Here is a 17287-nt window from a genome sequence, read left to right as displayed (position 1 = left end):
AGGGACACGATGGACACACGTAGAAACAATGAAATAAAAGTTTCCCGTAAGCATAAAGCTTGCTTTGATCAGAGGGACAGTCTTAAGCAACAGTCTTCCATTTGACAGCCTGACAGTTCCTCACCAAAGCTCTCTAAACTCCTAAAGAATTCCTCTCCTACCTTTTCCTGCAAATAGAAGTGAACCTATCCTAGAAATCAAAGAATGAAGTTGTTAGACAAGAGAACAAGGACCGAGAAAACAGAACTTCTGAAAGTTATCCAAAGACTACAGGTATACCTTCAGAGAGCTGTATCCAAAAGCTGACTTCTGCTGGTGTAGGCAAGTTTCCCAGATTGCTTCTGTTAAATCTTGTCTAGGACAAGGACAGCTACCCAAAAGCTGTCTTCAAGAAAACCCAAATGAAGACTTCATGGAGACGATCCTTATCAATCCCACAAACTTGCGGGAATCAATAATATACATTGTACTGGCAATCGGTGATGGAACTAAAGAGGTTCGCCCTCTGAATACTAACCACAAATTCAAAGTTGAACATTTTCAAAACACGCGGCTAAAGTCTTTTTACGTAAGAAACTAAAGCATCCAATGATGGGCCTCAAGAAAGTGCTGTGACAATGATTCTCCAACAGCATCAGAAACCCTCCTCTATCTTCCAGAGACACACCACCCCAAAAAAATCATCCTTCAACAAAATGCACGCTCTCAGGTGCATTTCTGCTCATGAACTGAAGGCTAGTCCACCCACAGCCTGGACTGAAAAACAGGTCTTCTCTCCCCAGGCACAGACTACCACAGGCAGTTACGTCAGCAGATGAACAGCCACAGAGCTCATACTCTCCCCAGGAATTACAAGGAAGTCCAACATCAGATACTGATAAACAGCTTAAAAGACTGCTTGATGAACTTTGTACAAGAATCGTATTTCCTTGAGGCCTAAGCAGGAAATTTGGGGAACTTCCACTGGTAGAGAACTTTTTTTTTCCCCCACTAGATTTCTAGATTGTGGGGGGAGAAAGCTGCAGTTTTCTTGACAAAAGCTCCCAAGGGGACTCTCTAGAGTCATTACGTTATGACAGTTTTGGAAATCTATGAATGGAAAAGCTTCATGCAAGCACAATGCATTACCAGCAGCTGAAATATTCTACCATCCACGATGTAAAGTCATTTGCCTTGAAGACGTAGTTAATTTAGGGTATTAAGCAACATTTTAGTAAACTCGTGATGAATGTTAACTTCACATCGCAGATTTTCTTTGTCATTGACAACCACGGTGCGAGCTCTGAGCTAACAAGTGCCATAAGTCACCTGGACCTAGCAATACTCTCCTCTCCTACAGCTAGCTGCCTGGGGATCAGCACAGAGCATGACATACAGCATACGCCTTTATTACAAACTAGTATACCAGGAAAACTGAAGGTTTTCAGAAGGTACCACAATATACTGAATAAGAAGAGGTTGGTTTTACACTAAGTACTTGTGGCTATGGACAATCAATAGACCAGATATGATGAGTTTCCCCGTTCTCTGACAGTGACTGATACCAGAAGGTACAAAAGACAAAAGAAAGGTGCCTGAAATGTAGTTATGCACAATTTCAGAATAATCCCTTCACAGAGAAAGTGCTTTGCTAGGTCTTTTGCCAGTTATTAATTGATTTGTGCCTGAAGTGTATTTACGCTATAAATTCTTAATGTTGTCTGATGTAGTTATGAATGTCCTCATCCACAAAAAACCCTGAACATTTGTAACTTTTTCTAGTAGTTTGGTCTAAATGCAATCTTGTCTGAGTTATTTATATATGCACATCTTAAGTATATCCTCTTATTTACCTCATCATATTTTCCCCATCTATAAAAGGGAGATATTACCAGTCTATCCCAGAGGGACCAAGGGATTAAATTACTAAGCACTGTACATTCAAGTTGGTGCAAACATCTGTCCTTTATATATCCTCTCCCTAGATTTAACATCTTTCATTCTACCCACTGAGCTTGAAAGAGTTTTATAATACATGACGTATCAGAGCAAATGTTTGTGGTCATTTTCTAAAGAGTGAACATTTATAAAGAGGAAGTAACAGAAGAAATCCAAGAATGCAGGGGATATTTCAAGGTCGCAACACAAGAGTCGAGTTGGTAGACAGCACAGGGACGCCTCAAACATCCTCAAATATTAAGCCTTTATTAGTTGATGATGGGGAAGATAGTTTCTAAATCACATTTTCTGGATTTAGAGAACTCTCACACTGTTTATTCTTTTTTAAAACTCTGAACACACAAGTGCTGCTGGGAAGCAGGGGAGATGGCACAGAAAAGGTAATTAGTCCATGGTGCATTTGGGAGAAGTGTTTCCAGCTGCTTGTGCTCCAGCAACACATCTCAGCACTGATGTGTGGTACCTACGGTCTCTGTCACTTGCTTGCCAAAACTGCCATAGTTCCATGTTACTGTAGGCTTAACAGGAGGTGTTTTGGGATAAAATGTCCTACGTATGCGGAAAAATATTTCTTTGATGTTATTTCTACTTTGCTAGCACACAGTACTTTATGAAGGCTAGTACATTAATATGTCACTTACAGCTCTTAGCTAGGTACAAAGAAGGCTTGCTTCCCTTAATAAAGATGTTTTCTATCCACATCAAGATTTACCCAGAGCTCCCTCCTTTAAGCTCCCTACCTCATGCAGTAAAATACAATGGCACTTCCACTTTCTCCAGTATCTTTTCAACACTATGCAGGCCTTAAAACTGATTTTCTCTGTCTATTCCTCCTACATTTTTCTAATGGCACTTCAAGAAATAGAACAGTAGAAATTCATAATATTTGATCTTCCTCTTGAAGTTACATGCTCCTCAAGCACGAATAAAAATGCAAAAAGTAAGTTAAAGCCTTCAACTCTCAGAAAGCATATGACTAAATCAAACAGTCATCTGTTACTGCCATGTCCTGAGCTCTTCTCAACTGCATCTCAACAGTTGGAAAGTGTTATGTTTTAAAGTTTTCAGGACTTCCCCTCATGACAGGCAAAACAGTAGAAGCATTTAAAGACCTCTTAAAAAAAAAAAAAAAATCCACCCTGGAATTCACAGCCACATAAGAATTCAACCTTTACTTTGAATGAAAATGTAGGCATACCCAAACATCACATCAACTCTTACTCAAATCACTGGGGGAAGCCACCAAACAGCAGCTACTCAGTGGATGCCATTTCAAACCTTTCTGAATCAGAAATACATGCTCTTGTGAATTGACACAGGAAATCTGTCTCAAGAAAAGGATGCATTCAAAGGAGACATGGGATACTGAATTTAGAATGCATCTCCCTCATTCTCTTCGGGACAACTCTGAAAGCATGTCTTTGACAGGACAACTCTTGGGATCGCTTTGGACAGACATTCAGGAGCCTACATCAGACCACAAATTTTGCATTGACATTGCAGTAGAATTACTCCTTCTAGCAGTTCTGTTCTTGGAGGTCAGTCCTTCTCTTGAAATGACTGAACTCCTACACTGGTAACCTTCAAAAGCATGGTATAGCTGAAGCCAAATAAAAACTACTAGATAAGAGATCCAAGTGCATGCTCCAGAACAAGTCAATTTGCATGGATATCAATCACAGTATCCTACTCACAAGGAAGCCTTTCTATCTTAGGTATACCAAGCATAAGTATACCTTGTTGTTCAGTTCTGAGAAAAGGGTCTTCTGTTGAAGTCAACTCAAAATTTAGCTTCCTCAATGGCAAGAAACAGATGGATTCTGCTTCAGGATTATGACAGTGCTTTCTCGCTACAAGAAAATCTCAAAGGAAATACAGAAGGATGTAAACAGTTCCCAACTAACTGTTTTTCATCAAAGCAGGCAATTGGCTGCTGACAAAAAACTTCATTACTATGTTGTGTAACGCAGAAATAGACAGTTTAAATGGACGTTTTTATGGTCATTCAGCCAAAGATTCTACAAGAATGAGCAAATTATCCGTATTTTTTTTAAAGACAATACCATACAGCCTTGGAATGCGATTTAATCATCCTCTTAGAAGGAGGGCAAGTGAAAGTGAAACAACATGGATACACACTTTTCATATCCTTACTTAGCACATTTTCAATATCTTATGTACAAAAATGCTGTTAGCCCCAGAACAATTTTGTGGTATTAGACTAAGAATCTACACAGACAAAACTCGATGAAGAAACAGATGGAAAAAGTGGCGAGGGATGTGCTTTGCCAAAGACTTTGCACACATCAAGTAAAATATAAATGTAATACACCATTATTTCAACTACAACTTCCTATGCTTTCTTTGTGGTTATATAGAGAGAGCTCTCCCAGGCTATTTATAAATGTTTAATAGTATTATTTGCTTGTACAAGCTGGGAATTTGAGATGAGGTCTTCAGCTCAGTTCAGACTTAATTGATGTGGTATCTCCGTACTGCAATTTCTACCTGTTCAGCTTATACTCATACTGTCTTGTAAGTGCAGAGCCTCTAATTGGAAGTTTTCCCCAAATCCCACTCCCTGGTACACTGGCTGGGCAGCACATGTAAGGCACAGTATAACCATGATAGAAAACCCACTGCATAGGAATGTAGCAAAACAGTACAAGAAACTGTAGGTTTGTTAGGTTTTTTTAATTGGTGCAAGAACAAATAATCAAAGTCTTCCATGCAACTATCCCCTCTGCAATTTTGTCTACATAATAAGAAGTTCAAGAAAGTGGAAAAAGAAAAAAAAATTTAACTAATTCCTAATCAAGGCACAGCTTCTCCAGTTGTTTTGCCTTCCCAGCACATAGGCCTGGAAGCAAACACCTGGGACACTATTCTGATCTGTCTCCTATGGTACCCAAGAGTGAACACCAAAGAAACTGCTCCCTGCCCCTTACGGGGACAATCTTTTTAGCAAGGCCTGTTGTGACAGGACAAGGAATAATGGATTTAAACTAAAGAAGAACAGATTTAGGCTGGATATAAGGAAGACTTTTTTTTACAGTGAGGGTGTTGAAGCACTGGAACAGGTTGCCCAGAGAGGTGGTGGAGGCCTCATCCCTACAAACATGCAAGGTCAGGTTGGGTGGGGCTCTGAGCAACCTGATCTGGTTAAAGCTGTCCCTGCTCACTGCAGGGGGGTTGGGCTAGATGATCTCTAAAGGTCCCTTCCAACCCAAAGCACTCTATGATTCTATTCCCACCACCACCACTGTTACATACCTCAAGACGGGCAGAAACAGAACTTCACCATTGCAAATGTATTGTGGACTTTCTGAGCAGTACAGAGATGCTTTTGGGTTTAATCTTTCCCAAGAATTCCTGACTGCACAGGGGTGACATTTTCATGCAAAAGCCTAAGATACTAGTTTTCACTGACTGACGAAATAACTCTCCTTGCTTTTTCTGATACCTACCATATTGCTAGATGAATTTTTATCACTAAAAGAAGTGAGGTGAGATAAAAGATGCAGGGAAGAAGATAAATGGATTCCTCTCAGTGCAAATATTGAGCACAGAACAGGCTGAGTACACTCAGCTAGCATCGCCTAAACAGCTGTAGTCCGACAGTACAAGCAGCACTCACTGTATCAACGATAGATGCAGTTCAATGGGGAAGGAAAGACCATGACCTCATTTCTCCAGCACCCTTTCTCCCCACCATGCCAGCTTCCATCACCATCTCCCTTTCCTACCACCCATTTCCTTACTGGAAAGAAAAATTTCTATAAAAGAATGAACTTGGGGAAATATTGGAATGAGAATGCAGTTAATATTTTTTAAAAACGTAATACAGAATTGATGCAAAAAAGAGTTCTCATTTGTCCTGAGGATCCCTCTGTAATTTAAACAGTGTACTGATCAGAAAGAAAATGGTAAAAATCCCATTACAGGCCAAGGTGCCCAAATATAGCACATCCCAAATACTGGTCAATGCCTCAGGCATCTAGTCTTTATACCAGCCTGAATCTCCAATGAAGCAAGTTAAGGCTGGACATTTTTATAACTCCAATTTTTCTAATATTTCAAATAGATGCCTAAACATAATACTGACATTACCATGAAAAATCCATTATGTATTTCTCCCTTCTTTTAACTGATTTTCCCATTAAATATTATAACTAGTTTTCAGCAACTGATACTCTGCAACATTTTGCATGCTGCTTGCATTATACTTTATTTAAGGGACCAAGCAGCCTTCGTATTTAAACAAGTAGAGATAAAAATGATTGTAAACACTAGTCAATGTTCATTCTCAAGTATAACGAGTCTGGGAATTTGAGCCATCAACACTTCCCAGACACACACTTCACTCACAGTGCTTACATGGGGGAGCCTCCGTGCATCTGCAATCAAAGTCATGGGCAGGCAGAGGTAGGGAATTAGCATGGGTGGCTGTTGTACAGTTGTACATAAAAAGTCAAAACCAACGCTGACCTTGAACTCTACAGGCAGAAATTAACTGTATTCCCTTCCTCAAACTGCCAAACTCCAAAAAAGACATTTGAAAGCTCCAAAGAAAAGTAACAGCAAACATGAAAAGAAAGCACAAATGCCAATGCTACATATTTGTATCTATGGAACCGCTGATGAGTTTAGGGATGAGAGACTGTTCAGTGCTTCAGATCACTATAGAACCCACCTATTGGAAAGGCTGAACACCAAGAGGGAGAACAAAGCAACAATGCTTGGTTTCAAAGGCAAGAAAAACATCTTCTGTTAGAATGAAAGAAGTGATTCTGACTCTCTTACCTGCTGAACGTATCTGTCTGTAGTTTTCCACATATAGTAGTATTCTATTATGCTTGTTAAGGACTTCCATGGGAGCTAGGGACATAAAGGAAAAGCAGCAGTCATTGCAGGGAGCTGGCACACAGCCTCACTGAAATTCACAGGATTCCTTTGACAGACAGTTTATAGCAGAGTCTTGCAACTACTAACCCCCCAAACAAAAAAAGACAATCCGTGTCTGAATTTCCTAAGGGCATTAGATGCACATGAGACCCATGTTAAATTAAATGCCCTTTCAAAAAATAGTGCTTTCAGTGTAGAAGTAGAGCAGATTACAGGTAAATCTTCATGCCACATTGGCTCCCCAGTAAACCATTCAAGAGAGGCACAATGTGGAAGGGAGCCCACTGACTCAGACTCTCTCTGCTTGAGCAGCAAAGACTGAAGCAAGAGCCACAACTACACTATCACAGTTCCAATTTGCTTGGCTTCTATGGAGTTGGCCCATTAAAAAAAAAAAATAGTAGTAACTACTAACAGAATTGTGCCCTACCAGCTCTGTTCTCTGCGTGAGAAGCACAAGGATTTCAGCAGGACCACAGAGAGTGATGTGCTGTTTCCAAGTCCCTCTGTCTAAAAGATTAGAGCATGGGACACACAACACTGAAACTACTTGTTTTGTTCCAGAGGACTTGAACAGTGATACAATGAAACTTGGCTCTCTTTACAGTGCTCCATTCAATCTGCAGGCTGAGCACCTAGGGTGGAGCTTTGGCCAAGCTACAGGACACTTTCTTCGGATGCCCAGGATTCCTCTTCAAAACATTCAGAAGGCCCTTTCTGAAATTGCACTATAAAAGTGACTAAATTTTCGTGTTTCAGAAGGCCCAGTACTTATTCTCCTTCAAACACAAATTAATCTACAGCAGCTAGGCTGTCACAACACTTTCCTAAACCCTCCCTCAGCTGTAGTGGAGCAGATGATTTTAGATTAACGTCTCGAAAGGAAAACCTATAATCTGTGATTTGAAATTCTGACTGTACAACAGCCTGTCATCAGTATGAGGTCTGCCTTTCCCCAATTTACAACAAGACACATGCTCCAGTTCAAAGCCCTCTTCTTCAACACGAAGAACACCACCACAGTTTAAACAAGCTGTAAACCAGCTCTGTCATTGATCAGAACTGGTCACCATGTGGGCCCTCATTTTATATACTTACAAAATCTTGCTGAATGTCAGTGAAATCTTTTCCATATTTTTCTAGTGCTTCCTCAAAGAGGTTTGCCTCTGAAGCAGACCACTCCTCCATCTCATCTCTGCACAGGACTGGCCCACCTTGTGGCACAAGCGCAGAGATTGCCTTGGAAATGTCATAGACATTTTTGTGCAAAGTGTCCATAGCATGGAACTACATGGTTGTAAAAGAGAAAAATAAATGTAAGGACAAGTATCGGGGGGGAAGATGATGCTTAATGGTGAAACAACAATAACAAAAATTCTACAGCAAGATTTGAGGGTGCAGTATTCTATACCTAACACAAAGTCAGTAAAGCTTGTTCCAGCCTCAGACTCACTGTAATTGTCCATGTCCAGGTCTAATGTTCACTAACAATAGTGGGGTTTGTGGAACAGGAGCCCTTGCATATCAATAATTCCTACTTAGCTACTCAGGCAGCACCACCACTGTAGCACTACTGTTAAGAAAAAGCACACGATAGAGCCCCACTCACCCCAGGACTGAGCAGCCCTGTTTGGTACCATCCACAGATGGGGCATGAAGATAGAAGTCCGAGGGCATATTTTCTAATAAGCTTAGCCATGCACTTTCTTTGTCAAATAATCCACAAAAACGGCATATAAGAAAATATTTTAAGTGCAGCAACACACACATACAGTCCCCCCAAAGGCCAGAAATCCCAAAAAAGATTCAAGTCAAGTCACACATCATAGCTGAGTAGGAAAAAATAATTACTCCCAGGAGCAATTACTTCTCAGAAAGCTGAGCTACGACTGTCTGCAACTTGTGATTTACAAGCGCTGAGAACACATTGCAAGGGAGGAATTGGTATTAGCAAATGAAAGCTTGGCTTTATTTCCTGATTTCTGTAGTTTTAATCGGGATGTTATTCGTCTTTCATCATACCAGTTTTGTGCACGTGCATAATTAATCTACAGTGTTCTATCCTAGAATTTGTTCTGTATATGATTTCACATTATTCCAGTTATGAGGTGAGGCTTTGACAACAGTTCTCTCGAGACTTCATAAATTTTATTCAGATTTTCATTAAACTTTCTGTAGTATAGAAGTTCAAGTTTTCCCTTTCCTCTGTCTACTCATAATCATTTATGATTACAAAATATGAACAATGTCACCACTCCTCAGGTACTCTAAAATGGAGCTTATCAAAGAGAAGACTGGATCAACTGAAATTTCTTATCTGACCCCAAGCTTTTCCCCCAGATGATCTTACCCAAGAATGCCAGTGACAGTCTGGTGTTGGGGAAGTGATGAGGAATGGCATTCTGGCTTTATAACATTGCAGACACGCAGATAATAATTTGCATTCTTCTCAAGATGGCTACTAAGCCCATGCAAGAGACAGGCTGTGAAGCGTGTCATCAAAACATTTTAATAAAACAAACAAAAAATTCTCATAGAATTATCCATGATGGATCACAGGAGGCACAAGGCCAGAAAATGTTACTTCATATGTAGATAAAGGATTCCTTTACAAAGACAGGATCTGCTTCACAGCAGGCCACAATTACAATCCATCTGCCCCTCTCTCTTTGCCAACTGTTATTACTGAGGTGAATATTTTGCATCTTTCAAGAACTTAAGGTCCTCTTAAAAATCTTACCAGCGTGATGTCCCTAGAGGCTGCTGCAGCACTCATGTGCAAACTTGGCTGTCTGACAGAACTACTGCAATCTAGTGCTCGGGCAAATGTACCAACAGACCTGAAAGAAATTAAACAGAGCATTAACTTTGCATGCAGAACAAGCATAAATATAAACACCCAAACACTTTTTGAGATCAGCAGACTCCATTTCTCAGTAACGAGATTACACGGTTTGGCGCTAGTTCTGAGCCAGAGACCAGTCTCTTCAGATGCGGTTTGTTATTATGAATGCTTTACTCTACTTAGCTCATATGGCCAAAGAGGCTTAGACATAGGAGGGGAAACAGTGAAAGACTCAAGGATCACAAATGGGGAGTTTTGAACTACTCTCTTATCCCCTATCTCTCAACAGAATTAAGCTTCAACAGAAACTGAGCACAAGTGAGCTTTATAAATGGCAAAAATCTCTTCCACAACAGCAACAGCAGCACTGCATTGGCCAAAGGTACAGAGACAGATGAAAGACCAGACAGAAGAAAATGCAGTTATGCAAGCATTTTTTCTAAAAGTTTCAGGAAAATTAAAAACAATCTTTATTTTACAACATAATATAGTATAACACATGTTATATAGTCTGCATAAGAATACAGCAATTCTCGAATACTTCCCAATGCCAGACATGCCTGTTCATGAGACCACAATCCCCATGGCTCCTCATTTTATCCCTAAAGACATTAGTTGGAGAAACCTTTAAACAGGAACACTGGTTCTAGTTATTCCTACTCTCCTTGCTGCTTGCTACACCACATGGGTGAAACACTTGTGCTCCTGCACAGTGAACTGAAGCTGAACTCCTTTGAGCAACTACAACAACAAAAAAAGGTGTTTTTTTCCTCCACTCAGATCACTTCCCCAAACTAGTTGAGTGCACAGAGGAACAAACTAGTGCCAAGCAATGCAGGAGTAGAAAAGGTAAATGCTTAAGCAGTAGTTGTCATCAAATATCTAATTTTGGCCAAAATCCAAGACAGCCTCCCCCACCCAAGTTTCTGTGGCGATTCACACTTCGCCCTCTCCCCAGCCTCCCAGTCACTGTCCCCATCCCCGCTTCACAACTCCTCTGTCCTCAGCTTTAGCTGAAATTATACTTTTTTTATCCTGTGTGTGGCATCTAATTATAAACTTCATCACTTTGCTGATTCCAGACTGAAGCGATTTTTATACTGATCTTTTCAGTGATTCTCATTACAGCACACACACTCAAGCATCTGTATCAGCAAACACAGTGGGCAGCCAGAAAGCATTACTAAAACCAGCTTCACCACCAAAAGCCTACACAAGGTGGAAACCCCCTTAACAAAGCAGCTCTATGGTCACTCTGAACCAACCCACATGCAAACCCCCATCTGCCGGGGCTCTTCTACCCTCTCGCTTCCTGCTGGGTCTTCCTGACACCAACATGAGAGCACTGTATGGTTGAGTGGCAATTTGAATCAGTCCTGCTGAAAATTAACGCAGAAAACAGTTCTTAACTTTTCGGTGGTGTCATATATTTCACTTGATTAGAAGCAACTGTGAAACAGCAGCCTTGTCAAGAAGGGTCCCATAAGAAGCAGGAATACCCTTTGCTGGAGACACCCCAGCTCGACCCATCACTCCTTCATCTGTTTGTTCCGCATCGCTGGTGGAGACTATCCTCTCCTCACTTTCATCCATTTCCCTATGTCCATCTGATCAAGTAGAACTAATTTGCTGCATGTAAATCACTTAGTTCAGCCAGTTTGACTTTACTTGGCACAGGTCAAGGGAAACAGCAATATATCATGTAAGAAGCACAGTGAAACTTCCAAGAGCCTAAATTTTATGGGGATCCTTTAGTGTAACCAGAATGCTATGAACTTCATGAACTTTAAAGAAGTCTATACCACAAAAAGCACATGTTTAACCAAAGGCAAAAATGTATTAATGGATTCTGAACTGTGAGATTTTCTTCAATCTGGACTGCAGTTAACATTTTTAATCTTAACCAACCTAGTTCACTCTTGGCTCCCTGTTACTGGACTTGCACACAAGGCCCAAGCAGCCATGCAGAGTTTTTTTAAGTGCTGCAATTCAGATTAGCCATTTTTAAAAATTTTGGCCAAAGTTCATAATAATGGCAAGGTTTATCTCCAAAGTACATAGAAAAATTGATTTGGGTGTGTATTTTCAAGTATACACACTTCTCATCTTGAGTACTTACAACATTGCATTTCATCATCTCCTTCATTTACCTCAATCCACCACCCCCTGCCCCAGTATTGCCCTGAGCTTGTATCATTCAGCATGTTGAACGCATTTACTGCTGTTTGATATTATACAGCAGTAAATACATTTTTTATCCAGCAGCTTCAATCAGAACCGGAGGGCCCTGTCCAGGCAGATTCTTACACAGAAGGCTCTAGCGTTGCCTCTCTGGCGAGCATCCCATGAACTTACTCCACAATGGGCACAGCAATACCACACTCAGGAAAGTTCAGGAGGAAATTCAAAGCATGATAACTCAAGAGGGGAAAAAAAAACAAGAACCAAAAGGCTGACTGAACCAGGGCCTGATTTAACAGAGTATCTGAGATATAGGCTTCACTCTGTTTTCCAGGGCTAAAGCTCTTGGCTGAAGCCGGCAGCCCTGCGAGCCAGGGTCCATGTCTATCGGATACCATGGCCAATGAGTAGAACTCTCAAGACCAGCAAGCCAGGTACTACTAGCAGCTTGTAACTTTTCACACCCCTTTCTTAACCGCATCCAATGATAACTTGCTCCACTGACTAAAAACATCAAAAGGTCCAACTATCCATCTACTCACACCACTCTCCTCCCACACAGCCCTACAAGCTCACCTAAAACACAGAATTTGAAGAGTGTTAGCTTTTTTCTTTTTTTTAAATTATTCAGTCACCAGTTGCTATGAGAGCCTAAAATTTAGTATAGGCTTCTGTTCATATAAATGTATACCAATGAAGAAGTTCAAGAACAAGTTGATCAAAGATTGCTTTGGGCTTAAATAAAAGCACAGATTTCACCATCTGTACAGATTTGCAGGGTTTTACTTTATTGTGCCTACCTATTGGAATCTAGGCATTAGAAAGCATCCACGCTCCATCAAGAACACTTTACCAGACTTCTCAGCAAACTATTAACGGATGTTAAAATGTCACTGGATTTGAAAAAGGGAGAAAATGGACAGAGCAATGAACTGTTAAGAATTTAGTTCACTAAGCCTTCTGCATGTGGCCAAAGTATTTGAAAAACCTCACCAATTACAGGATAGTTTTACATGCCATTTCCTTTTCTTTTATGAAAGCGATTAAGTTGTAAATCTGAGTAGCTTTTCCTGAAGTCATGCAGTTCCCAGGAAGACATGCAAAATGTCCATCATTTCAAAATGTAGCAAGTGAATCAAGCAACCAAAACCAGCATTCATAGTAGTAAAGCAAAAAGAACATGAAAAGTGCTTGGAAAAGTTATTAACATTTACTTATTCAAAGGAGAGGTAAAATGCTCTTACCGTGCTACCACCAGGAACTGGTCTATCTGCTTGTCTACTAGCGGGTTAAAGGCTTCCCAAACTTTTGTTTCAAGTTTTGACTGATCTCTTCCATCATCCTCACCTGGTTGAGAAAGAAATTAGAAATGCTTGGTATCGCTGTTTTAAATAAAAGTACTTTCTAGATTTTTTTTTATCTCACAATAATTTAAATGCTAACCCATCTCAGTTACTCTGCCTAACAGGCCACTGTGAAAAAAATTCATTCACCTATTTGTCTGCAACAATTTCAGCTTGACAGACACAGCAACACAGCTCATCTGAATCGGGCAATCAGATTTTCAAGAACTGGTTTCAAAGGGCACATGTAATGGGAAACAGAGTACATCCTTCTCCCAACTAGACAGTCTCTCTTCAGCCCCTCTTCCCAGCTCCTCTCTCTTTCTCCTTTATCTTCCAGCACTTCCAGGAAAAGAGGCACACTCCCAGCTGCTCTGAGCAGGCAGAGTAGCTGGTTCAACTTGCATCGCCTGCTTTCTAAGGGGAAAATAGTGGCATCAGACTCTCTTGCTTTTATTTTCCCGACTCTACACAAACCAAAATACCCTGGAAAAATACAAGAGCTACTGAGACTTTTTTTCTGCTCCCTTTAAAACATCTGGAGATTGTCCTTCTCTGAAGCCCCATGTTGGCCTGCTGAGGGAAGAGAATGCCTTTCAAATTAGTTCATCCTCACTTCGGAGGCTTGCCCAGCTGCTGAATAAATACCAGTCTCATAGACAAATTAAACAAGAGTCCTGACCAATTTGTTTGTCTGTTCTAACATGAGGCTAACAGTATCCACAAAGCTCCTAAGCAAAGACAGAAGCATTTCATTGCTTTCACATCTCTGCCCATACAGTCTGGAGAAGGTCTTTCCAACATGGGTCACACCCCCTGCTCTCTTAGGAGAAGCATACCGACAGACCTTTCCCCATGCATGACATGGGTCTCAGAAAGGAGCAATCCAGTTGCCAATGTTCCCCATCCCTCTCAGTTTTTCCACCCACTTTTGAATCTGTAGGGTAGTGCAAAGACAAATCTAAAGTTAGTTACTATTTGGTAACTAGTACCAGTTATTGCTATTACTCCCTTTCCTTGGGCCAGGGTCTTCGTGGTCCTACCGCTCTGTGACACAGTGGGGGCAGGCTGAGGTCTCAACACATTCAGGCCAGCAAATTCTTCCTCCTGCCCATTCTGCAGGTGAGAAGTCTAGGCTGGCAGCCAACACCTGGGATGGGGAGAGGGCTCCGAGGAAAAGGCACCCAGCAATAATGGGTAAACTGATGAGGGGAGACAGCATTTAATTGGCAGTAATTTGGGAGGGGTTCTCATAGGGAAGTGAGGCTTGATTAAAAACACAAAAGGCTTTACAGATGCAATGGAAATTTGTGTCTCCCATAGAAATTCTGAAATCTCTTTTAATAAAAAGAGTGCAAGCTCTGAGAGAGCCAATTAATTCAATTTGTTTCAGCAACTTCTATGATTTGGACAAATGCCCATTTAAAGACTGGTTTGAGACATAACTAATGGCATCCAGTTGGCAACAGCTTCAGTCACCAACAAACCAGGCCATCGTTGTACGCATGACCTGGCAATGGAAACCTCCACCTCCTACACCTATGCAGGCCGCACATGTAAAAGTGGCCACATTCGACATGGCCTCTTGACAATTTAAATAAATTATGGAAATTACCCTCTTTTAGTAAGTCTGTTATGTCTGCCTGGTATCTGTTTCCAACTCGAATCTCTCCTTTATCAGCAAGTAGGGTCTTTTGTTGAGGATCATATACTAGTGAATAAAAGAAGAAATCCTAAAAATAAAACAAGAGCAAAAAAGTAAACAGTATTATCAGCTTTTACTTTCAGCTTTGCATACATACTAGTAAGCTTTTACATTTTGAGTTTGGTTTTATTACCTATATATAGATTTTAAAATTGGGTGAACAAACAATAAATGAGCCACCAGTTTTAAAACCCTACATTAAATGTTGCTACTTTCTTCTATATTATAAGTGTAACAGCTCTCCTCAAAAGCAGCTGTTCTCTTAATATACAGTCTTTGAAGTTGAAGTGAACAAAGCTCCTCTTGCACAAACAAGGCTCAGAAGGGCCAGGAGATAATTTTTAGTAATATCAGCTGTTTCAGAACAAAAAAATTACACTTTCCTGTATACCACAATAGCAGTACTAGATGCTAGTGACTTACCCGCACAGAAATATTGCACAACTTCAGAGTGTTACAGCCATACCAGTGAAACACTCCATAGAGACATGAAGCCCCAGACCACCTCTGTGGCCTCCACTGGACTTGCTCCAGTATGTCAATGCCTCTCTTGTGCTGTGAGGCCCAAAGCTGGGCACAGCACTCCAGAAATGGCCTCACAAGTGATGAACTGAGGGGATGAATCCCTTCCCTCCATCTGCTCGCTACACTCCTAGACCTCGCTAATATAGACCAGGATGTGCTTGGCTTTCCTTGTCACAGGGATGCACTGCTGACGAACTTCTTGTCCGCCACGTTTCCTTCTGCTCATTACTGGGAGATGGGTAGCAGATTTGGCAGCAGCCGTAATTAGCTGCAGGTGGCAATACATTAATTTGTTGCTTTTGTTCAAGTAGATGAGAAAAAGGCTAAAAAAGCTGCTTGGCTTCTGTTACCTGGGTGTATAAAATTAAAGCAAGAAGTCATACCAGAATGAGAATGTCCTGCCAGGGTGGAGAAATAAAACAGCCAAAATTTTAACTAATTAAAACTGCACAATATAAGTAATTAAACTTTTCTGCATGGATAGGTACTTAGCTATAGCTATTGAGTGACACATCTGAGACCAGGTATGCTCCATCAAAGTACAGTGCGGGATACAGGGCAGGAAGAGAGCTCTGGCAGGACATGAAATAACACATCTTTTGTAACCTCCGTCCACAGCAACACCGTCACCAGGAAAGAAGAGTGTTTCTGAACAGAAACACAAGATGTGCAATACGCCATTTTTCACATCTTGGGTTTCTGGCTCATTTTCCCTTTCCCCATATTTCTGTGTCAATAGCAGGCACCTTGCTTAAATACATCTCATTTCATGCTCACCTCGTTTTCCCTTTCCCTATATTTGTATGTGTCAACAGCATGCAACAAAAATTAGGACAAAACCAGCCATCAGTTTCAAGCCCTGTTCATCTTCATGAAGAGGTGGCAAGGGAAAAGAGAGTCTCCCAGTCTATCATACAAAGGTCGAAAAAGGAAGAATCACTGTGAGTTTCCCCAGTAACATGGCAAAAATTCTGAGGGCTAGGGCTTCAAAGGCACATACTATTTCTGTTCCCCAGCCCTGCACATTACACATATTAATCTAAGACTGATGCCATAGAAGTAAGGTCTTCTGTGTTTTCTTTATCTGTATAATGCATCCAGCATCCAATTACAGAATTTAAGTGTTACACGGTAACTTTTTATTTCCTGCTCCAATTTTAATAAAAATCAGCATTCTTCTGGGAAGAGATCAACATCTGTAGAAGGGAGGGAAAAAGCAGAAACTAGCCAAGCAAGCCAGCCAAACCTGCTTTGCTACCTGAGAAAGCTACTGTCCAAAAAGGTATCACCCATATAGCACGGCACAAGAGGCTGGACAGGAATTCACACCAATCTCCTCCAGCAGAAAACATACCGTTTCCCCACCATGAAAGCATGAACTCCAAGGGGAAGAACAATCTCATGTTATGTCACGATAACAGAATAAAAGTCATAGCTAGCACTTTGCAAAATGCTATTCCAACACCCAGCCAAGTCAACTGGAAGGGCTGTCTATGGTTGGGTTTGGGGTGGGGGGGATTCAGTTGCATCCTAAATGAATGACATTTTGGACAGAATTGATCCCTACTCCCACAGGCAGCAGGGTCAAATTACACCAACCTCCCAACAGAAGGGAACTTCAGAGTATATGAAAACTCAATTTATATTATAGCTGTGTAAAGAAATCTGGGTCTCTTGCTCCCTGACATACACAAAGTTCAAGATATTACAATATTTGGAGAATGTATTGTTGCATAAATAAAATGTAGGAAAAGCTTTTGTCTTGCAAGCTTCCATGTTATAAATGCAGTGTTTTATTTGTTCCGTCTCCAAAATACCTAACTGTAGGACAAAGTATATGCAGTG

At 40.9% G+C, this 17287-nt stretch overlaps 1 protein-coding gene across 1 annotated transcript in view; it reads right to left on the bottom strand.

Moving 5' to 3' along the window:
• MTA1 (metastasis associated 1) overlaps positions 1 to 17287 on the bottom strand; it is a 63914-nt gene that overhangs the window by 34785 nt on the left and 11842 nt on the right. Inside the window, exons 4-8 of the mRNA XM_075710120.1 lie at positions 14828 to 14945; positions 13114 to 13216; positions 9584 to 9683; positions 7942 to 8130; positions 6742 to 6816 (exon numbers count right to left, since the gene is read on the bottom strand). Coding sequence (XP_075566235.1) covers positions 6742 to 6816; positions 7942 to 8130; positions 9584 to 9683; positions 13114 to 13216; positions 14828 to 14945 — 585 coding nt within the window. The remainder of the gene's footprint in view (positions 1 to 6741; positions 6817 to 7941; positions 8131 to 9583; positions 9684 to 13113; positions 13217 to 14827; positions 14946 to 17287) is intronic.

Source organism: Pelecanus crispus, chromosome 5 (assembly GCF_030463565.1).
Source record: "Pelecanus crispus isolate bPelCri1 chromosome 5, bPelCri1.pri, whole genome shotgun sequence".
In the NCBI taxonomy this organism is placed as follows: Eukaryota; Metazoa; Chordata; class Aves; order Pelecaniformes; family Pelecanidae; genus Pelecanus; species Pelecanus crispus.
This window is presented reverse-complemented; position numbering and strand designations above follow the sequence as displayed.